The sequence below is a fragment of the Zootoca vivipara genome, chromosome 1 (genome assembly GCF_965207765.1).
Source record: "Zootoca vivipara chromosome 1, rZooViv2.hap1.1, whole genome shotgun sequence".
Lineage (NCBI taxonomy): Eukaryota > Metazoa > Chordata > Lepidosauria > Squamata > Lacertidae > Zootoca > Zootoca vivipara.
Window position 1 is genome coordinate 93,988,543 of NC_142582.1, and position 23,224 is coordinate 94,011,766.

Consider the following 23,224-nt stretch of genomic DNA (forward strand, 5'->3'; position numbering starts at 1 on the left):
AGAAGCACATATGCTAAAACTGGAACAATACAGAGAACAGATACACTGAAACACTTCTGTTTCAGTGTATCTGAAGAAGTGTGCATGCACACGAAAGCTCATACCTACGACAAACTTAGTTGGTCTCTAAGGTGCTACTGGAAGGAATTTTTATTTTGTTTTGTTTCGAATACAGAGAAGATTAACATTGCCCCTGCAGAACAAAAGAAGTAATAATTTGAGTAATAATAATAATAATAATAATAATAATAATAATAATTTTTATTACTTATATGTCTGGACCCTTGCTACAATGAGCAATGCAGGCATTCATAATGCAAAGGTATACCTATCTGCTCAGAAGTAAATCTCATTAAGTTCAATGGGAGTGACTTCCAGGTCACCGTGGTTATGCTTATTCTGTCTATTAGATATTGTTCATAAACAGGGCCAGCCCAACCATTAGGCAGAGCAAGACAGCTGCCTCGGGCAGCAGATTTTGGGTGTCATGGAAAGACAGCAAATGGTTTGCTGTCTAATTTATTATAACTGTATTTTGCTACCATGCAGGAGGGGTGTTTGTGGGATGTTCTATCTCAGATGCTAACATAACTTGGTTGACCTTAGATACTATGCACCTTGGCTTTGGGTTGGGGAGGGGGGGTCACCATTTCCTATTGTGCCACAGGCAGTGAAATGTCTAGCGGTGACCCTGTCTATATAATTTTGAAAGCAGAATAGAGCGCCATTTTTAAAAAAATCGGTTGTACATCCATGTGGGCCTCCCATACTCTGAAACATCGTTTTAGCTACCATTCTTTAGTGCCATTTGTGAAAAGACTTTGTTTTACCCCAAATAGTTTTCACTGCTAGTGAGATATTTTGGTACCAACAAGCGCCCCCCCCGCCCCGCCCCAAGTTTCCAGGCATACCGGTAGCTGTGCGCGTATTTGTGTTGTGCGGATAATACCACTCCCTTAGCTTTTTAGGGAGGAAATGTTACCAAAACAACAGCTTTGAAAAGGAACTCTGAAATCCTTCAAGCCCTTTTGAAATACTTCATGAATCAACTCTAAAGTTGAGAGGAGGGAAGCAGAAGCTTTTATGAGGAAGTTCATAACAGGAAGCCCTTGCTTGTGGGTTTCTGCAAGGAACAGCCTGCTGATCGACTCCGCCTGCCCACCCCACATTCTCTGGGCTGTTGGCTCCCCAGAGCTCACCTGTTTCTTCTGGAAAGCTGATAATTTGCCATGCAGATCAGCGTCTCTGCTTTCAGCCTGTGGAGCCGTCCTGGTGTTTTCTCTGGCCTATAAAGCATCTCTGGCTCCTGAAGCAACAGAGAGCGTTATGTGAGGAGATCCAGAGAGACAGGAAGGAGGCAGCTGAGAACAAGAGTCCTACGGGTCAGGATCTGAATGCCAAGATGTCAGTGCTTACCCCTATTTTGAGCCCCCCTGAGGTGAAGGAGTACATGTCCAGAGGCGAACGCTTTATCAAGTGGGATGATGTGAGTACCGTGGTTTTTAATTCACCCTGGTTTGGGGCTCCTGGGAAGCAGGAAGTGGAAGGGTTCTAGACATAACTACCCAACTGTGTGTGAGAGTAAATCTCTCCTTCTGTGGTTGAGGGCAATAAATGAATGTTTGCATGTGGTAAGATTTAGGGGGAAGCAATGAGTGATGAGTAAAAAAGAGGAAAGCTATGCAAAATAATTATAAAGTTGTGGTGCACCCACTCCTGCATTTTTATTGTGCATGTGAGATATTATTATTATTATTATTATTATTATTATTATTATTATTATTATTATAATATTCCACCACTGCTATGAAGTGTGGAGGAATAGTATGTATCTATCATCTATCTATCTATCTATCTATATCTATCTATCTATCTATCTATCTATCTATCTATCTATCTATCCATCTATCTATCTATCATCCTCTTCTTCATTTAATATCTATCATCTTCTTCATTCTTCAAGCTTAACCTGTTGAATACCCAAAGTAAAACATATATCAAATAAATAACTATAATAATAACAGCATCGAACAAAGAGCAACAAGCCATGTTCATACGAAAGAGCTGGTCCCCAGCCAGTCGAAACAAATTTAAGTTTTGACAGTTCTGTAAATAACAAATGATAAAGGTGAATCTGCCCTGGGAAGAATCACATTAAAGAGGCCGCGGTTCTGCAAGTTCATCCAATTATCTGTGAGATCTTTCAAAAATAAGTCAACCACAGTCTTCGTATACGCTGTGTTATCTGGCACAAATGACAAATTCACCGAGTTGATCTATGATTAATATCTGTCTTTGAATGAATAGGAAACAACTGCATGTTTCAAATGATGTGTCTGAAGAATATTGGCAAATGCAGAGGCCAGTGTGGTTCTTCCACAGGTCTATGTGGCTCTGCAGCATCTCATAACCTTTGTGCAGAAAGCGACATGATGTGGGGATGTCATTGTGCCACTTTATGTGCAGTAAGCCATAGCATGCTTTGGTGGTGTCCTCAAACTATGAAAGGTCTTTAAAAGAGGGTTAGACAAATTCATGGAGGAGAAGGCAATCAATGGGTTTCCACTATCAAAGGCAGTATACCTCTCTGAATACCAGTTGTTGGAATCGCTGGTGGGGAGAGTTATCTTGTGGCCACATCCAGCTTACATGCTTCCAACAGGCATCTGGTCGGCCACTGTAAGAACAGGATGCTGCACTAGACAGACCACTGGCTTCTTCCAGCAGGCTCATCTTCCGTCCTTTTTGAGGCCTCCAGTTTGGCACTGGGGTGATTGCATCATTAACCTGTGTTTCCAAGTAGTGCTTTAGAGCAGGGTTAGTGAACCTCAGTTCCAGGGGCCAAATGTGGCCCTGCAGCCATCTGTTTTTGGCCCTTAGGTCTCTCACCAGCTAGCCCCACAACCTTCACTGGACCTACTGCGCACTCCAAGTGTTTGGAATGTGTCCTTAAACTCTAACAATGCCTCTTGCTTATCTGGATAGAAAATACAGAGAGGTGCGTGAGAACGTGTAGAAATGTACAGAGGCAAAGTTTACATCCATCGCTCGACACCCTTTTGCCTCTGGTCCCACCCACCATTATCACGTGGCTCTCTGGAGGAAGGAAAGAAGGAAATGTGGCCCTTGGGCTGAAAATGCTTCCCTGCCCCTGCTTTTAGGGCTTCAGCTGTATGGAATATTGTTCTGCGTTGGTGACGATATTCATTCCCTGTGTTGGAATTCAGGTCAAACCAGAAAAATGTTTCCCATTGTTGATGCCCAAATGCACTCCTTCCTGTTTTGTTTTGGTGTTTGTTTGTTTTTTGTTTTTTTAAAAAAAACTGGTATAGATTATATGGATTCACGTATGTTAATTAAGGAGATACCTTTGGATGAAGTTAACTAATTATAGAGGGCAAAAAAAAAGTTATTGAGTACCTTTATATTATCATTGCTCTTGAATTCTCAAGCAGAAGTTTCTTATTGACAATGTAATATCCCAAGCCACTAGCTGTTTCAATGTGGGTGGCAAAATCCACAGGCAGGAGTGTAGCACACAATGGCTGTGCTAGTCGATAGTTTTTCCTTCAGCAGCCTTTCCCCTTCTCCAACTCGGATGCTAAAGTGCTGAATCAGTCATGGAGGAATCTATCACCTGGCTGCCCCTTCAGGTAACAACTGTGTCGGTTGTTACTGTCAACTGACTCAGCAGCCACAAGTTTTCTGTAAGTGGAGATGTGTCACTTGGAGATAGACCATGTAACTATGACTTTAATGATGAAACAGAAAGCTCTTAAGGGCAGGCTTCATCATGGTCTTCATTCTGTGCGGTGCGATGCTGCTCAGTACATCTGAGTGTCATAGATACTTTAAGAACTAAAACCAGCTCAGAGTCTTGGATGATGCAGAACAAGGTTGATCACACAAAACAAGGCCGGCACACCTGTCACCTCTATCATATTAATTTCCACTCCTTCCCCATTTCCAAATCAAGGTGTTTGCTGTCAAAGACATCCAAATGCGGACTGAGTAGTTAGTTTAAACGAATACAATAAAACTGCAAAAACAAAGCAGTAAAACCACAGAAACTCAGAAGCTGCAGCAAATCTACCCCACTAAAAGTCCCATGAATTGGATTAAGACTTCAGGATCTCTTCTTTTATACAAGTGTGACTGCTGCACATTTTTACTTCCACTTTCTTCTCCTGATGCTCTGAGATGAATAAAAGGGAATTGTAGCCAAGGTAGCAGCTGATTCACATCAGAGCATCTGGAGAAGAAAGTGGAAGTCATTATTACACAGTGAAATTAGCAACTAATAAACACCTTTAAAAAATAGACTCTTAAGTTCTGGGATCCAGAACAAACTTTTTCTGAAGTTCTATCCCATGCTTTAAAACCTTCTCCCCCAATCTCTCTCTCTCTCTCTCTCTCTCTCTCTCTCTCTCATGGGGGGAGGAAGGGAAAGGAGAATGTTAGCTGCTCTGAGACTCCTTTGGGTAGTGATAAAGCTGGGTATCAAATCCAAATTCTTCTTCTTCTTCTTCTTCTTCTTCTTCTTCTTCTTCTTCTTCTTCTTCTTCTTCTTCTTCTTCTTCTTCTTCTTCTTTTCTCTCTCTCTCTCTCTCTCTCTCTCTCTCTCTCTCTCTCTCTCTCTCTCTCTCTCTCTCTCAAAAACCAAATAATGAAGAAACTGGGGTGGCAGAATGGGCAGGAATAAGGGCAGCACAAGAATTCCACTCAGTTGTAGAAAAGTTTGTACTGATTTAATGTGGGATACATTCCTCTATTTACCATACAGCAATTCCTAAATATATGTGGATAGAAGTCAACTTAAATGATAAAGTCATCAACATAGCTGCCAAGTTATCCCTTTTTTAAAGGGATTTTCCCTTATGCTGAATAGGCTTTCTCGCGAGAAAAGGGAAAACTTGGCAGCTATGGTCATCAACTTAAATAAAGTCATCATCAACAACAACAGCTAACATGGAGTCACCCAGATGTTGATGGACTCCATCTCCCATCATCCCGCTGGCTGTGGCTGATGGGAGTTGGAGTCCAACAGGTAAAATGTCATCCAGCCCACCTCATGCAGCTATGCAGCTAAAGTGACATTTCCTCTCCCTCACAGATAATGTATATTAGAACACTTAAAGACAGTTTCTGAGCTATTTACTACCTTTGTTGCTTTCTTTTACTATATAACTTGCTTTGATGCACTCGAGTGCAAAAAGTGACTAATAAATACAGATAATAAACCAACCAACCTCCTATTTTTCTGGTTTTGTCAGGTTACAGCAAGTGCCTCTCCTGTGATTCTGCGGGTAGACCCAAAGGGCTTTTATCTCTATTGGACTTTGCAGAGTAAGGTAAGCCCTGATCCTCAATCTTTAATTGGAGATGTTGATGTCAAAAGATACCAGAGTCATAGAATCATAGAATTAAAGAGTGTCATCTAGTCCAGTGCTCCCCAACCTTTGTATCGCTGTGGACCAGTCAACGTTTGATAATTTTACTGCGGCCCGCTGAGGGGGGGACGTTGATTGTTTATATTTTATTTAGATTGTTTGATTTAATAATTTTAATTTAATTGTATTTAATGTTCCTTGGGCAGCCCGGTACCAATTGATCCACGGACCGGTACCGGTCCATGGCCCGGGGGTTGAGGACCACTGATCTAGTCCAACCCCCTTCAATGCAGGAATCTCAACTTAAAGCATTCATGACACATGATCATCCAACCTTGGCTTAGAAATCTCTAAGGAAGAAGAGTCCACCATCTTCCGAGGGAGACTGTTCCACTATCAAACAGCTCTTACTGTCAGAAAGTTCTTCCTTAAGTTTAGTTGGAATCTCCTTTCTTGTAACTTGAATCCATTGATTTCAGTTCTCTGGAGCAGGAGAAAACAAGCTTGTTCCTTTAGCCCTTTAGATATTTGAAGATGGCCCCCATATCTCCTGTCAGTCTCCTCTTATCCAGGCTCATGGGTGTAGACAGGGGGGGCAGGAGGGGGCAGCTGCCCCCCCCCTAGAAGCAAAAAAATATTGTATTTTACAGACCATAACCAGCACTTTGCCCCTACAAAAACTTAAGGGGAAAGGACTTTGCTTTAGCAAGAGCAGCTCTCCACTTGCTGGGGGCGGGGGGGGGGCGGGAACACAGCTGTAACAAAAACACATCAAATAAATAAAGCAAAGTGGCTACCGGTACTTAAGCAGTTAAGACAATGGAGCAGAATATCCCTTCAGGCAAGGTTCACCCTATTCACCCTATTGTTCTTCAGTGGGAGCTGTTAATGAGCATTCAGGGATCGCATTAACAGTTCTATTGGCGATTTAATGAGGGTGCAGAGGATTCAATTTGACTAAGGTGGCCCTGCAAGGCTAAAAGGAAGTGAATAAGAAGGGGGGGCTGTAGCTTTGATAGACACAGTGATGTTTATAAAAAGCAGTGGTGTTCCAGTCTGCCCCTCCTCCTGCATCTGTATACTGTAAATCAGGGGTGGCCACCTCCCAAGAGACTCTGATCTACTCACAGAGTTAAAAACTGGGAGTGATCTACCCCCTTTTGGGTGGTTCAGGTCAAAGCTGTTGAGTTTTTTTAAGGAAGGGGGTTTAGGTCAAACTTGTTGAGCTTCTTTTAGGAGGGAGGGAGGCCCATTTTTGTTTAGGGCTTCAGGTCATAGTTCAGCTTTTTTTAGGGAGGAGGAAAATTTTGGGTGAGCTTTTTTTAGGGGTGCCAGTGATCTAGCAGTGATCTACCACAGACATCCAGTGATCTACTGGTAGATCACAATCTACCTGTTGGACGTGCCTGCTGTAAATCAAGCAGAGAAAAAGCTGCTTACAAGGCTCCTGTTGCTGCAGAGTTCTAGCATCACAGCGTCACCCAGAGGCACCCACAAATGTGAGTTATCCCTCTCTCTATTTCTTCCTTCCTTTCCTCCCTCTTCCATCCTCAATAAAATACTGGGGGGGGGGCAGATAAGCCCAACGTAGAAAGCCCATCAACATGGGGGGGGATGACTCTTTAAAATACTGTATTTACCAGTAATTTTTTTTTGGGGGGGGAGGCACCTAGGCCTCTAGGAGTTGGCTGCTATGCCTAGGACAATTCAAGAAAGCAGAATGATGCATATGCTATGGTAATATATCAATAGAATCATGGAATTGTAGTCGGAAGGGACCACAAGGGTCATCTAGTCCAACCCCCTGCAATGCAGGAATTTTTCCCCAATGTGGAGCTTGAACCCACAACATGGTTGAAATATTATGCTGATATGCAGCAACGCCTCGGAGCCGTCATGACTGCGGCCCTGTCTTGCCTTGCCCTTGCCCGCCCTGCCACCCCCTCTCCCATGCCCGACCCTCCCGTCCTCTTGCTGCAGAGTTCCAGCTTCACAGCATCACCCAGAGGCACCCACAAATATGAGGTATCCCTCTCTCTATTATTCCTTCCCTCCCTCCCTCTTCCATCCTTAATAAAATACTGGGGGGGGGCAGATAAGCCCCACATAGAAATCCCATCAAAATGGGGGGGGGGTGACTCTTTCAAATACGGTATTTACCAGTAATTGGAGGGGGGAGGCACCTAGGCCTCTAGGATTTGGCTGCTATGCCTAGGAGTAGGACAATTCAAGAAAGCAGAATGATGCATATGCTATGGTAATATATCAATGGAATCATAGAATTGTAGTCGGAAGGGACCACAAGGGTCATCTAGTCCAACCCCCTGCAATGCAGGATTTTCCCAAGGTGGGGCTTGAACCCACAACATGGTTGAAATATTATGCTGATATGCAGCAACGCCTCGGAGCTGTCGTGACTGCGGCTGTGCCTTCCCTCGCCCTCACCCGCCCTGCCACCCCCTCTCGCCTGCCCGACCCTCCCGTCCTCTTACTGCAGAGTTCCAGCATCACAGCATCACCCAGAGGCACCCACAAATATGAGTTATCCCTCTCTCTATTTCTTCCTTCCTTCCCTCCCTCTTCCATACTTAATAAAATACGGGGGGGGGGGGCAGATAAGCCCCACATAGAAAGCCCATCAACATGGGGGGGGTGACTCTTTAAAATACAGTATTTACCAGTAATTTTTTTTGGGGGGGGGAGGCACCTAGGCCTCTAGGAGATGGCTGCTATGTCTAGGACAATTCAAGAAAGCAGAATGATGCATATGCTATGGCAATATATCAATAGAATCATAGAATTGTAGTCGGAAATGACCACAAGGGTCATCTAGTCCAACCCCCTGCAATGCAGGAATTTTTTCCTAAGGTGGGGCTTGAACCTACAACATGGTTGAAATATTATGCTGATATGCAGCAACGCCTCGGAGCCGTCGTGACTGCGGCCGTGCCTTGCCTCGCCCTCGCCCACCCTGTCACCCCCTCTCGCCTGCCCGACCCTCCCGTCCTCTCCAGCCAAGCAGGGTAGCCGCCGCCGTTGCCAGCCCCAGAAGCACAACGTGGCCGCTGCCGCTGCCGCCACGATGTCGTCAGGCCAGCTGGCCCTGTAGCCCCGCCCACGTTCCCGCTTTGTGGCCCCGCCCCTGAATGACCATGGCTTGCCCCCCCCTAGTTTTGATCCTGGCTACGCCCCTGTCCAGGCTAAATATACCCAGCTCCCTCAACCATTCCTCATAAGACTCAGTTTCCAGACCTTTGATCAACTTGCTTGCCCTCCTCTGCATATGTTCCAACTAGACAGCATCCTTCTTAAATTGTGGTGCCCAGAATTGGACATAGTACTCCAGGTGTGGTCTGACCAAGGCAGAATAGAGTGGTATTGTTACTTCCCTTGACCTGGACACTATACTTCTGTTGATGCAGCCTAGAATACCATTAGCTCCACACACACCCTCTGCATCACACTGGTAACTCATGTTAAGCTTGTATCCTTTTCACACGTACTACTGGCAACCCCATCTTACATTTGTGCAGGTGGTTATTCCTGCCTAAGTGTAGAACCTTTCATTTGTCGCTATTGAAATTCATTTTGTTAGTTTTGGCCTGGTTCTCCAATCTGTAAAGGTAATCTTGGATCCCGACTCTGTCTTCTGCAGCATTAGCTACCCCCTTAGTTTGATATCATCTAAAAATTTGATGAGCACCCCCTGAAATCCTTTATCCATGAAATTTATAAAGCTGTTGAACAACAGCAGGCCCAGGGCTGAACCCTGTGGGACCCCGCTTGTCACTTTTGCCCCCAGGATGATGAGGAACCATTTGGATTTGAGTCTTTGAAGGGCAAAGCACATAGGTCCCATCTATGAAGCTCCCATCTCCTAAATCAGACCATTCAGTCAATCTATCTAACCCAGTCCCAAACATCTTCTCTGACTGATTTTGGGGGCAAACTATGTCTTAAATGCAAATGTGTGAAGCACACAGTCCTCGTGCCTCACCTTTTTCCTGAAGAAAAGCATCTTTGAGAGGAACCCATTGTGAGTGATGAAGCAAGAAGTGGGGAGAGGGTGAAGGTGTGCTTACTTTTTTCTCTGCTGGCTGTAACTTGGTAGTAAAACATCTGCTTTGCATGGACAAGGAAGGTCTCAAGTTCGATCCTCTGCATCTCGAAATAGGACAGGGAGAGACCCCTGTCTGGAACCTGTGAGTCAGTGTAGTGACCCTAGGGTAGATGGACCAACAATCTGACTCTTTGTGAGGCAGCTGCTTGCTATGCAGCTGTGGTTTCCAACTCCTGGTCCATTCATGTGGAGTTCTAAGCAAATGTTTGCACGTATGGTTGTGGGGGGAACAGCTTGGTGGCAGAAGAAAAATGCGAACGATCCCCTTTATTCTAACTCCAGATGGGCTCTTCTTGGAGGCTTCAGAAAAAGCAGCCATAGCATTACACCTATCTTTGTATCATGCAAAGTTTTGAATTTATGACGGAGGTCCCTGACCCAGTTCTGCTCTTTGACATCCTTTTATCTGGAGATACCAGGCACCAAACTTCTGCATGTAAAGAGGGTGTTCTGCTGCTGAGCTCTGGCTCCTCCCAAGCTAGAAGTGCATCAATTACATTTGCTGACTGACCAGCATGTGCATCTGGGGAATTCTGGAGAAAAGCAGTGAGTCAATGGAGAGTAGAAACGAGAAAGCTAACTATTTTATGTATGGAGATGCTTCATGGGAAGTGATGATGGTGATTTTATTCTTAATTGTGCGAGAACACTCTTTTCTCATGCAGTAGTGTTCTAAAATATTAAACATAGCTCATTTTAAAAGCCTATATTAAATGCATGAAGATTTTAAATCTGTTTATTTATAATGGTGTGTTGTTTCACCACATTGGTGTTAGCTGTCCTGGACTCTCTTGGGTGGAAGGGCAGAATAGAAATGCAATAAATAATACCCCCTGCCTGTTGGCCACTTCTTTCTACTTCAGGCAACCTCCAAACTCGCTTTTTCTCTCAACCTTATACATCACCTATGATGTGGCTCTAAGCCTCATAGGAAGCTGACTTATGCCAAGTCAGCTAGAAGCTTTGTCTACCCTGACTGGCAGAAAACTTTCCTATCAGCTGTTACCTGATCATTTCTAACTGGAGGTGCCAAGGATGGAACATGGGTCTTTCTGAGTACAAACCATGTGCTCTTTCATTGAGTCACACTTCCTCACTTGGAAGGGACATCACAGACATTAATTCTGCACTTAACCTTTCTGATGCTCTTAATCTTTTGCTCCTGATTTGCATGGAACTGTACCTGCGCGGGGGTGGGTGGGTAGAAAACACAAAGTACTTGTGCATCCTGTTCTCCAGTATCTCTGTCACGGCTGGAGGTGCTACGTGTTCTTTAGGCACCCTCTTATTCTCAGTTTCTCTTTGACACATCCAATTTAGCTCTTCCAAAGAGCCACTTCCCACTGTCACCTGGCCAAAACCATGTACTTGTTGTTCACTGTTTGTGTAAAAGTTGGGACTTATAGAAGCACTAGGTGGCCTTACATGGAGAGATGCCTTGAAGATCTGAGACTGGGATAGATTTGTCCTGCGGATTTGGCAAAGCAGAGAAAAGAAGGAACATAAGAACATAACAAGGGCCTGCTGGGTTAGGCCAATGTCTCGTGGCATCTAGTATGCTGTTCTCACAGTTGCCAACCAAATGCCTATTGGGAGCTTGGAAACTTGCCATGGGTTCCTGGATATTTGGTATTTGGATACCAAATGGATCATAGAGTTGTTGAGTTGGAAAGGATCATGAGTGCCATCTAGTCCAACCCCCTGCAATGCAGAAATCTCAACTAGATCACACATGACCAGTGACCATTCAACCTCTGCTTTAAAACATCTACCTTCTAAGGGAGACCATTCTACTGTCAAATAGCTCTTACTGTCAGAAAGTTCTTCCGAATGTTTAGACGGAATCTCCTTTCTTGTAACTTGAAGCCCCTGGTCCTGTAACTTGAAGACCTACCCTCTAGAGCAGGAGAAAACAAGCTTGCTCCATCTTCCATGTGACACCCCTTTAGATATTTGAAGATGGCTTTCATATCTCCTCTCAGTCTCATCCATTCCAAACTCCCTCAACCACTCCTCATAAGGCTTGGTTTCCAGACCCTTGATCATCTTGGTCACCCTTCTGTGCACCATTCCCAGCTTGTCAATATCCTTAAACTGTGGCACTCAGAATTGGACACAGTACTCCAGTTGTAGTCTGACTGAGGTAGAATAGCGTGGTACTACTTCTCTTGGAACACAATACTAGCCGAAACCATGGCTTAGATCCTGTGAGCACAGAAGCAGCATGAAGAGGAACAATCAGCTGTAATTCTAGCTCCATACACCAGTGCACTCCACATTTATTCCCAAACCAGTTAGGCTTAACTGTGGCTCCAAGTGATATGCATGAACCAGCCCAGCGTAAGGATGTTTGGTATGTGGAGCAATAATCCATATGAAAAGGAAGACCATCTGTCTCCTCCTCCTCCATGAAAACTGAAAACGCAGTGAGATAGAGCAGGCCGGCAGGCACTGAGCGCCTCTGATCGTTTAGTTCTGCTTTCCAGTTAAGTATGATACTGTGGTTTGGGGCTGCTTCCTTCTCTTAATTACAGGAGTAACTGAAGCTTGAGAATAAGACAATAGCAGTAACTATGCACAGTAGAACCATGTCAGGAGGTTGACAATTTGTCAGATTTCACTTCCTCTTAGAAGACTAGAAGTGGTAGAAATCCAACAGGAGGGATCATTCAGTTTGTAACGTAAGGGCTAACTCTGCTATCAGTAGGTCTGCTAACCAGATAGGGTGGCGGAGGATTTGTTTGGCAACAAGGCAGAGTGGCATGATGTTTGCTGAGTCAGCTCGTGCCCTGATTGGCTATGTAGCCCTGAGGGCGCTATGTACAAGACCTTAACCAGTGTGGTGTAGTGGTTAAGAGCGGTAGACTTGTAATCTGGGGAACCGGGTTCGCGTCTCCGCTCCTCCACATGCAGCTGCTGGGTGACCTTGGGCTAGTCACACTTCTCTGAAGTCTCTCAGCCCCACTCACCTCACAGAGTGTTTGTTGTGGGGGAGGAAGGGAAAGGAGAATGTTAGCCGCTTTGAGACTCCTTTGGGTAGTGATAAAGTGGGATATCAAATCCAAACTACTCTTCTTCTTCTTCTTCTTCTTCTTCTTCTTCTTCTTCTTCTTCTTCTTCTTCTTCTTCTTCCTCTTCCTCTTCCTCTTCCTCTTCCTCTTCCTCTTCCTCTTCCTCTTCCTCTTCTTCTTCTCTAAGAAAGGCAAAGCTTCTCTCTTTCTTTCTCTTCAAACTATACACTGTTTTCATTCAGTTTTGTTCTGCAACGTGTTATCAGGACATTCCTCTCTGAAACCTGTCTGCATTTTTTAAGTGACTTTGCTGACAATAAGAAGATCCCAGGTGGATCAAACGAAACACACATCTAGCCCAGCACCCTCTTTTCCACAGTGGCCAACCAGATGTTTCTAGGGAGCCCACCACAAGGCATGAATGCAATAGCTGTTGCTTCCAAGCAAGTGATATTCAGACATATAATTGCATTTGGACCTGGAAACTCCATTCACTCATCATGGCCAAAACTGATAGTTGCGCCTTCAAATGTTTGTCTAGAATAACATGTCACACTAAATTGAGACAGTTACCTTGTAATCATGTCAAGTCACACCCTTAACATGCTTAACAAACTACAACACCCAGAATTCTCTGGGGGGAGCCATGAGTGGTATCATAGCGCTTTGAATGTGTGGTGTGAATCTGGCCAGGGTTCTCCACCACACCCAAGGGGAACTGGCTAGCTTAGGGGTGCAGGGCAGGCCAAATGTTGGACACAAAGCTCTGACCTCCTGACACCTGGTTGCTGCTTATTCACGGCTCTGCCAGGTACTAGTTTGCTGCAGTATAGGGACCCTTTGAGTTAGGGGTGAGTTTTCTAGAGAGTGAAGTGGGGCCTCTTGGCATTCTGCTGCTTGTAGTTACTGGCAGATAGCTCACTAATTTGTCAACGGAAGAGATGGGTTTGTCTGAGGGTAGTGATAACTCAGGTGTCTCATTTGCCTGGAAAATCCAATAGTCTTATGATTAGAATACTAAGCAAAATAAACAAATATGGGAGTAGGATGGTGGTTTGTTTAATTTCACACTGGGGAGAGGCCAGTGGCAGGCTGGTTTCCCGCTTGCGAAAAGAGCTTGTAAACAAAGGTGAGCTCAAATGCTGTTGGGTAAGCTAACAAACAGTCCAGTTCCGAAGCCAGTTTTTGTACAGGAGGGGTGACTTTTTGTACAAATGCATAGCAGTATACAAAAAGTTCCGTAAGAATGGTTTATCCATGTAGTTCTCTTGGGGATAAGAATTCTATTCCTATCCTTTTAAAGGTGTTGCCAGAAAGGGTACACGAAAATGTAACATTGACATGTGTTTGTCATCAGATTCCATGGGATCCTGCATCCTGTGAGATGCCAGATTTTGAGTGGTGAAGTTACTGGGCGGTGGGGTGATTAACTTTCCCCTCCCTGTTATTTTCTCTCTCCCAGTTACACACCTCCTGCTGCTTCCCCCTTCTAAGTTTTTCTTCCAGAATGAATGAAGTGAGCAATTTGGAGTGTGGAAATGGCCAGCAGGGAAAGGGTTGCACACACACACCCCTTCTCTGCTCACAAATTGAAGTGGCTTTTAAGCTATTGGTTAACACTTTGGCACGATGAGTTTACTGGCCCTTGGGCTAGTAAGATCCACGCCAAACTCTCGCTTTTTGGAATTTCGCCTTTAGAAATTCTGAAGTATGATCTTACTACAGCAAAAAAGATTATTACCCAAAGATTGGACGATATAGAGATGCAACACAATCTTATGCTTGGTGGGGGGACATGTTCTCTGCGACATTTGGGCGTTAATCCTTCATTTCATGTGCCAGTTTACTTATCATCCCTTCCTATTGCCACTCATCGTTTTGCTTTTATTAAGGCACGTTTTAATGTCTTCCCCTCAAATGTCCTCCTTCACAGATTTTCTAAGGGCCAAGTTTCGGTTTTATGTGCCTGTGATAACTCCTCGATTGAAACCCTGCAGCACATAGTGTTTAGATGTCCTTTATATTGTGCTGTCCGTAAGAATTTATTGCTCCCACTAATTCAAAAACTCCCCGGGCATCTGGAAGATTCTCACCTTGCTTTTTTATTGCAAGACACAAATGCGTTTCTAACTCTACAAATGGCTAAATTTTTAACTTCTGTTTTGACATATAAGAGACAGAATGGATTGTTATAAACCACTTGAAATTCTTTTATTATATCCTTATCTAATTCTGTATACCCTTTAAGCTATTTTACCTTTTAATTGTAAATCAAATTGTACGCGTTTCTGCTCTTGTTTTATTATGTCTATGAGCTTAAAGCTGAAATAAAGTGATTTGGATTTGGAGCTGATGCATCTAATATGCCATTTGGCTTGAATCAGCAAACAAGAATTGTGATATCCTTGGAAATTTGCTTGTCAGCATTTTAAAATACAACCAAGGGAGATTTAGGCTTCTTGAGCTCCCTGCTGTTATACCCCATTATGAAAGTAAAAACAAAACAAAAAAGATCTGCATTGATGCAGATCAGTGGCATATTACATTAAAGCTTCCATCATTTGACTGCTGTTGCTAAGCAGTAACCAGGGAAGGGGGGGGGGGTCATGCCCATGCTGATGGGTGCTAATGCCTCTGACAGCCAGCAGACTTAGAAAGTGTAAGTACAAGAAGGAGAAGAAGACATGCAAAGCTATTGTGTGGGTTACCCTGCTCACTGTATTTGCAGAGTAGCATGAACCAATGACGTCATCACAATGCGTCCTCAGCAGACTAAAGACCTCTGCAGAGGCAAATTCTCCCAGCAAGCTCCTCTTTCAGATAACCTAACACAATGGCTCATAATCCTGCATGGAAAATGCAATGGAGGTTTAAAAATGCAATGGTCAGATTACTGGCTGGGGTTCCGTTTAGATCTCTCATGTTTTAAAACACCTGTATTGGTTGTCAGTTTGTTTAAAAGGGCATACATTAGTATGTGATACTCAAAAGAAGACAGCTAGTGAAAGATCCAGTTGCCATTTGAGTATAATACACAAATGTTTCAGAACCCTGCATTTATCTCGCCAATATTTCCACATAATACTCACGTGAGAGTCGCTGTAGTAGTTAAAGCTAAGAAGAATTCTAATTTTCTGAAAATATACCTTGCATTTTATATACTGTAACAGTTTCCAAACATCAAAGTGATACTGGGCTAGCTGTTATGTTTTGGACATTACCAATTACTGCTTAGTAGTGGTAACATTCTCTGGGCCTGACCCTAATGGAATCTGTTGAAAAATGGGTAATGCTTAATGCATGCTGTTTTGTACATTGAAGATGTGATTAGGCTGCTGAGTAATGGGTTTGTGAAGGCAAGTGCTTTCCTTTCCTTTGCAATTGCTCATGTCTTGAATGTTAATTTCTGATATTTTGCAGGAAATGGAATTTTTGGATATTACAAGCATTCGAGACACTAGGATAGGGAAATTTGCACAGATTCCCAAGGTGAGTTTGTGGCATAGTGTATAGGATTAGTAATTGTTATCCATGCAGTGCTCATTGGGAGATGCCATTGCAACTTGTTAATTGACTTCTTCCTCTCATATTGACTGAGCTGTTCTTTTCATTTATGGTAGCAAATTGTGTGTTTTGTAACACTGGACTGTATGAAATGTGTGACCAGTGAAACATGTATCCTTCTTTGCACTGCTAAATTTGGGAGTGGACTGTGGGTGCAAAATCTGAAAATGTTCAGGAGAAACTGCTAAACAGTGCCTGTGTAAGAGGTTACAAAATAGGTAAAATCAAATGGGGGGGGGAGTTTAAGTCTGGAATAAATGGGCATGTGTAGGCCCACATTTAAAAGAGAAAGAAAACATTCCCAAGAAAGCTAAAGTTGGTGCAAGCAATATCCAGTGTGCATGGGGTGTTTTTGTCAAAGTCCCACATTAGCAAGACAACATCTCATAGTCCTTGTTTTTAGGGCAGAATTTTACATGGTGAAAAACACAGGATTGCTGCAAAAATATTAGCCCCATGAGAAGTTTGTTCCCTTCCTTTCCATAATATGTGGTGAAACTTACCTGTGGGCTGGCATCAGGAACCAAAGGTGTGAAACATACACATTTCCTGACAAGTATGGTACTGTAAGTTTCACTATAACTTATGGAGGAGACCATCTCTCTCTTTAAAAAGTATGATTATTATTAAAAATCAAACCAAATTACTTAATTTAATACAATTTCTTAAAACCAGGTTTCCCGCTCTTGTTGCAGTCATATGTCCAATATATTCCCCCATAGCTGCTCAGTTCTTATTTAGTCTCCAGTTGACATCCTTCACTTGCCATTAGACCATACTTCCAGCTGTCCTCTTTTTCACCTTACAATCAGCGCCTCATTTCCCTCTTGTAAATATATAATCCATTTCACTTGTAGCCCTTCATGTACATTTTTGTTGCAGACTTGGAGTGCTAAAAGAGTTCAGTTCTTTCTCTCGTTCGTTCACTTCTTTGCAGTGTTTATCTGAGGGGCACAAGGTCACATTCCATTCAGTTCCACTGTTATCAGGCTGTCATGCGAGCTACAGCCATAAATATCTCACAGAGTGAACTCTCCAGACATCTGCCATTAAATTCCCCTCTGGAGTTCTTTCTCAGCACACACTTTCCTAAGAATCACCCTCTCTTCAGCAACTATCCAGTTTCGTTTTTCTTTTCCCCTACTGCATTTCTCCAACAACACCCTGGTCTGGCGGTGGTGATGAATAAAATCCATTCAGCCTTGGTCAAAGGGGGGGGCATAGCAAAACCTTATTAAATGCCTTGTAAAGCATAAATCAAAAGCCCCCCACCCAGGGGCGTATGAAGGGGGCAGGGGGCGGTCCACCGCAGATGCCACCCTGGGGGGGGTGACAAGATGGCCCGCTGCCTCCTCCCAGCTGTAGAGCGGCCGAGGGTATGGGTGCCGCATGTGCGGCGTCCGTACCGACTGCGCTTGCGGGGCAGCCCATACGGATGGCGCTCAAGCAGCAGTCCATACGGGCTGCCATGCATGCGCTGCTGGGCGGTTTGCCACGCCCGGGTGATGGAGAGGCTTCCTCCGCCACTGCCCCTCCCCGTTTTTGAAGAGTCAAACAAAGTAGCAACTACCCATGCCTCTTCATCGTAGGGGAGGACAAGAAATAGAAAGTCCATTGGAAAACCATAACAAAGCACAAAGCTCCTTGTCCTCTCTCTTTCCTTTGAGGCTGTTGTAAGGATTCTCAAGCTTCAGAAAATATTCAAATACCTTCAGAAAACCAGTCCCGGTTATTTCAGCAGCTGATTGATTGCAGCCTCTTAGCATGTGATGCTTAGAGAGCGCCTCTTGATTAATGCCAATTATCTATATTGAAGAGGAACCTTCCACAAATCATGCCGGTAATGGAGGCTTGTCCATGGCAGCAGCACACTCCCAGATCGCTCCTGTTCTGCCTTTCAAGTTGGCAGACACGGGATTGCGCGACACTGCGGGATGCAGTGAACTCCCCACTGAAGAGCATCGAGAGGATTTATGCCTCATTTCCTCTCTTCCCCCTGCCTGAACTTCTCTGCAGCCCCCAGAGGGCTGCGGAGAACAACCGCCATTGATCGTGGGCATGGCCAGAAACAATGGAGGAGACAATCGCAACACAAAGCTGCTATTATTTTCTGACAGCTCTGAGCTTATGGTAGCATCTGATCCTGTTATAGTATTTCTATAAGAAGTTGAATAATCTATGCTGGGATGGGAGCACGTTAAACTTTTCTGTAAACTAGGAATGGGGAACAAGTGACTCCAGATGCTCCTAAATCACATCCGTGTCAGCCAGCACTGAGAAGATAAGAGTTGTAATCCAACAACATCTGGAAGGCCACAGCTTCCCCATCCCTTCTATAAACAGTAGATGAATAAAGTCCTACACTATTCAATGAGTAAAGGGAATTATAATTTTTTAAAAAATGCTATATTGGTTAATGTTTTCTGATTTTCAAGCTGAAACATTCCACTTTGAATTTCAAGCAAAAGGTTGACCCACTTCTTCTTGTTTCAGGCAGGCAACCTGTGCTCCCCTCTGCATTCCTACTTGGAATGTTCATGTTTGTTTATCCTTTGCAGAGCCAGAAACTCCGAGAGGTTTTCAACTTTGATTTCCCAGACAACAATTTCTTTCTCAAGACATTGACTGTGGTTTCTGGTCCTGATATGGTGGATCTCACTTTTCACAATTTTGTTTCCTATAGAGAAAATGTTGGAAAGGTATTGAAAAACTATAAAAGGGGTTGGGTTGGGGCATCATGAAGAGTTCTGAAATTGGCACCAAAGGGAGTGATGGGAAGATGGGCAAACTGTCCACTAGTGACTTACTTTTCAAAGAGTGATCACATGTTATTCACAAAAAGAGCAGTTTATGCTGCCTTGCTCATCAATTATCCTGGAAATTTGCGCAAGCAAAAAAATAAATGGAGCTTCCATGCTGAGTCACAGAAAGCCAGTGCTGGGTTTGGCTATTTGGGTTTTAATCCCTGCCTGGCCATGAAGTTTGCTGGATGCTTTGCAAGACTATTTTCAACTTGAGAAAACAGGAATTGAGAAAATAATGTCTGCTTATTTACCTTCAGCTTTTTGGAGGAAAGACAGAATATAAGTTAATAAATAAACAAACTTTTGTGGAGGTTTTTTTTAACCTAGATGCTCTTTATTTATTATAGACAGGTACCTGTAAGATGTACTGAAGTGCACTTTTTAATTTTGAGAAGGTGGGTCAAACAGGGAAAAGAATAATTTGTTCCACTAAAATCCTGATTTAAAGCTTATATACCAGAAACGAAATATCATTTATTTCAATGGCTGTCTAGCTGGAGGGCATCACTTTAGAAAGGATAACAAGGGCAGAGAACGAACAAGTTCCATGTGGAACTTGGCCATAACACACTTGCTCAGCGCCACTGGAAGTGAGGGTGTTGCACAGTTCATTTCCGAGTCTTTCAATGTGTACACACATCTTGTTTTTTCAGGCTTGGGCAGATGATATCATGGTCATTTCTAGGAACCCCTTTGTATATAATGCTTCCCGCTATTCCTTCCTGGAGAGAATGTAAGTAGTTATCAAATAACTTCATACTGTACTACCAAGTGTTTTTTAATTATTCCTTCAAATAGCATGCTAAAGTGTTGAGTGCCCACAGAAAGGGTGGCCACTGAGAAAGAAGGGATAAGACTTGGGGTGCTTAGGGAAACCCTAAAGTTTGCAAAGTACAAAAAAGTAAGGTGTCAGTGCCTCCCCCCCCCCAAAAAAAGCCAGCCCAGTGGGGACAGAGCATGTTCTGTAGTTATGGAATACTGGATGTCAGCTGGGAAAAGGAAAACTGGGGGAGAGGGTTGGATGTCTTGTTTCGGTCCCCTATGTCATATAGTGTCCCAAAGGAGGACGTGGCTAGCTAGGACCTGATCTGGTGGTGATACACTGCAAGCGTGTATCATTCCAACTGTTACACTTCTTTTGTATTTTGATGACATGAAACTAGTCATGTGCTGAGATGAGAGGAATGTACTATAAACAATTCAATCCAGAAAGCTTAAATATGACATCAACAGAAGATTCTTTTTAGCATTGTGATGCTAATTCTCTGGCAAGTTCTACTGACTTGTATTAATCATCTCAATATGAAATGTTGTTGCCTTTGGGTTTAGCTTGGGGTGTCAGTAAACAAGTTGCCCAAATCTCTGTTTCAATTCACTTCACGATTCCCTGTGACGCGTCTGTGGAATTTAATAACTTTTCCAATCAATGTGGAATCGAATTCCAGCTTTAAACCTAACAACAATTCACCTCAGGCTTTTTTTAATGGTTTTCTTACTTTTCCCTATTGTTAAGGCTACCATACTTCCCTTGTTCCGTTTTTTTCCTCTTAGCCAAGGATTGTCTGTTTTGAATGTTTCCACAGACTGGTGAAGCTGAAACTGCAACTTAATAGTGAGGGGAAAATTCCTGTTCGGAAGTGAGTATGACATGTGCCTTGTGCTTCTTTTGACTAATGATGCTGTGTGGCAAACTTGAATGACTGCACTATCTATTAAGGGATCTTCTTGGACAAATGGCTGCCCAGGGGTTCTTTTGAGAGGGGATGCTTAGAGAGGTGCAGTCTGATATACAGTTCAGAGGGCTGAGGTAAAATTTATCATGTTTCAAATCCCAGGACAAATCAAGCTGTTCTACAGCAGTCACTTTATGTTGTGAAACCAGCTTTGCCTCAACTTAATTGTTTATTTATCTGTTTGTTGCATTTTTACTCTGCCTTTCCTCCAACGACCTTAAGGTGGCATAAGCAGTTCCCCCTACCCCAAGTATATCCTCACAGCAAGCCTGTGAGGTTACATCCATACCATACTTTTAAAGCACATGGCTTCCCCCAAAGAATCCCGGGAACTGTAGTTTACTCCTAACAGAGCTACAGCACCTTTAAAAAAAACTACAGTTCCCAGGATTCTTTGGGGGGGGGAGCCGTGTGCTTTAAATGTATGGTGTGGTGCACATTAGGCTGAGAGAATGTGACTAGCTTAAGGTCACAAATTTGAAACTGTCCAAGCCTTGAACAACTTCATCCCCCTGGCTTCCAATCCCAGTAAGACTCACTCTCCCTGGCTTCCTCACTTGGGGAAAATAAATAATAATAACAATTTTAAAATATATAATAATAATAATAATAATAATAATAATAATAATAATAACAACAACAACAACAATAGTAAGGATAGCAGAAGACAGATTGCGTTTTCATTTATCTGCAGAGGAACCTAACTTGGTACCATTCAACGTCAGATTGGCAAGAAAAAGTAAACATAGAAAAGAAGAGTAGGCTCCTGAATTTATGGAATCCTCAAAATCACTTCCATTGCCAGATGCCAGATTGCCAGAAACAAAGAACTGCTGAGGGGTGTGACACTTTGTCTCTTAGTGAGGCAAGTCATCTTCTCTTTGTTGTTGTTTAGTCGTTTAGTTGTGTCCGACTCTTCGTGACCCCATGGACCAGAGCACGCCAGGCACTCCTGTCTTCCACTGCCTCCCGCACTTTGGTCAGACTCATGTTGGCTTCCAGAACACTACTCTACTCTACTCTGCCACAAAAAAAAAAAGGATAGCATGAACTGCTTGGCTTTTCTCAGTCACAGTTACTCCTAAAAGAAAAGGGGAAGGAAATATCAGATAACTATTGCTTATAGTTCTGGTTGCATTATTGGAGCCTTTGCTGAACTAGTTCATTGGAGACAACTAATGACCTCTATGTTGGGCAATTTGCCACTTTCTCTGTATGGACTACCTTTTCCACTGGAAGTTTCCCCAAATAGCTCTTCCCCAATAACTTTCCCTCTCACTTGCCCTTTTCTTTCTCTTTCAGTATTTTTCAAGCATTTCCTGCAGACAGAAAAAGGGTAGAAGCAGCATTAAGTGCTTGTCATCTTCCGAAGGGCAAGGTAAGAAGCATATGTCTGCCCAACAAATTTATATTAATTTTATACCGGCTTATGTCTTCTTCCAAAGACTTTTGGGAATTGTAGGTTGGAAAGTTCTGTTACAGGTGCAACAGTACAACACTACCTATTTAGAGCTAAAATGCACATAATGTTAAATGTATCTTTGTATTTAACTAGCTGTGTCTGATGATTATTTGGATTGCAGGAACTGTGAAGAGAGAATTTACCAATGTCCAACTCAATAGATCCCTTTTGGTTTGGCTCAGCCTCGGAATCTCTGAGCTCAGCCTCAGAAGGTATTTGTGTTCAGCGAGAGGTCTCAGTCCTAGAGTACACATTCTCCACTACTGAGGGATGTGGATCTGGCACATTATTATTATTTATTAAATTTGTAAGTTGCTTTATCTTGCCAAGACAAACCAAAACGACTCACAAACAACCAAATGAACAACAACAACAAAACCCCACATAGATACACTGAGACCAAGTGGTGTTGGAGGTAGAAATACATTTAAAGCATGCATATCTGGGCTTGGGCAGGACAGGGCATCCAGGACAGAGGACCCAACCTCCAGGGTAGGCTTTGGATCCCTTCATTTTGGAAATGAAGTCCACAAAAGTGTTAATAACAGTCATCAAGAATTGCTGTTCTGCTTCCAGAATGATGGCATCAATCCAGAGGACTTCCCTGAAGCTGTGTACAAAACGTTCCTGATGAATCTATGTCCTCGCCCAGAGATCGATGAGATATTTACCTCACAGTAAGCCTCCATTATGTAGCAGCCAGCATGTGTGGGAGAGAAGGGATACTGCACAGGCAAAAGGAGGCAGTGAGATCCAGCTTGAATTTTGCAGACTGCTAAACTGACAGCACTGTTACCTTTTAAATGAAAAGGTGGTGAAGGGTAGCAAGATTATCCATATTCCTCCCACCATTTTGTTAACATCCAGTACAGAATTAAGTGTGCTTATGGTCAGACTAAATGTGAGCATGCTGTTGCCATCGTTAACTATAATGCCTAGTTATCCCCATAATTTCTACTTAGGCCAACATTGCAGTGCATGTTTCTCCAGCACTCAATTCATGCTATTGGATGACCGTTTTAGCATGATAATAGAATAGAATAGAATAGAATAGAATAGAATAGAATAGAATAGAATAATTTATTGGCCAAGTATCAACCATACTTGGAATTTTGCTTCGACTACATTGCAATGTAAAGA

General features: G+C 43.3%; 1 protein-coding gene across 1 annotated transcript in view; it reads left to right on the forward strand.

The window, feature by feature from the left end:
• The first annotated feature begins 1,144 nt into the window (after nt 1-1,144).
• Nucleotides 1,145-23,224, forward strand: part of PLCB2 (phospholipase C beta 2) — a 55,598-nt gene continuing 33,518 nt past the window's right edge. The window contains exons 1-8 of the mRNA XM_035111090.3: nt 1,145-1,486; nt 5,274-5,351; nt 15,942-16,010; nt 18,644-18,784; nt 19,543-19,622; nt 20,473-20,526; nt 21,925-22,000; nt 22,661-22,761. Of these exons, the coding sequence (XP_034966981.3) occupies nt 1,403-1,486; nt 5,274-5,351; nt 15,942-16,010; nt 18,644-18,784; nt 19,543-19,622; nt 20,473-20,526; nt 21,925-22,000; nt 22,661-22,761 (683 nt within the window). The 5' untranslated portion in view covers nt 1,145-1,402. The remainder of the gene's footprint in view (nt 1,487-5,273; nt 5,352-15,941; nt 16,011-18,643; nt 18,785-19,542; nt 19,623-20,472; nt 20,527-21,924; nt 22,001-22,660; nt 22,762-23,224) is intronic.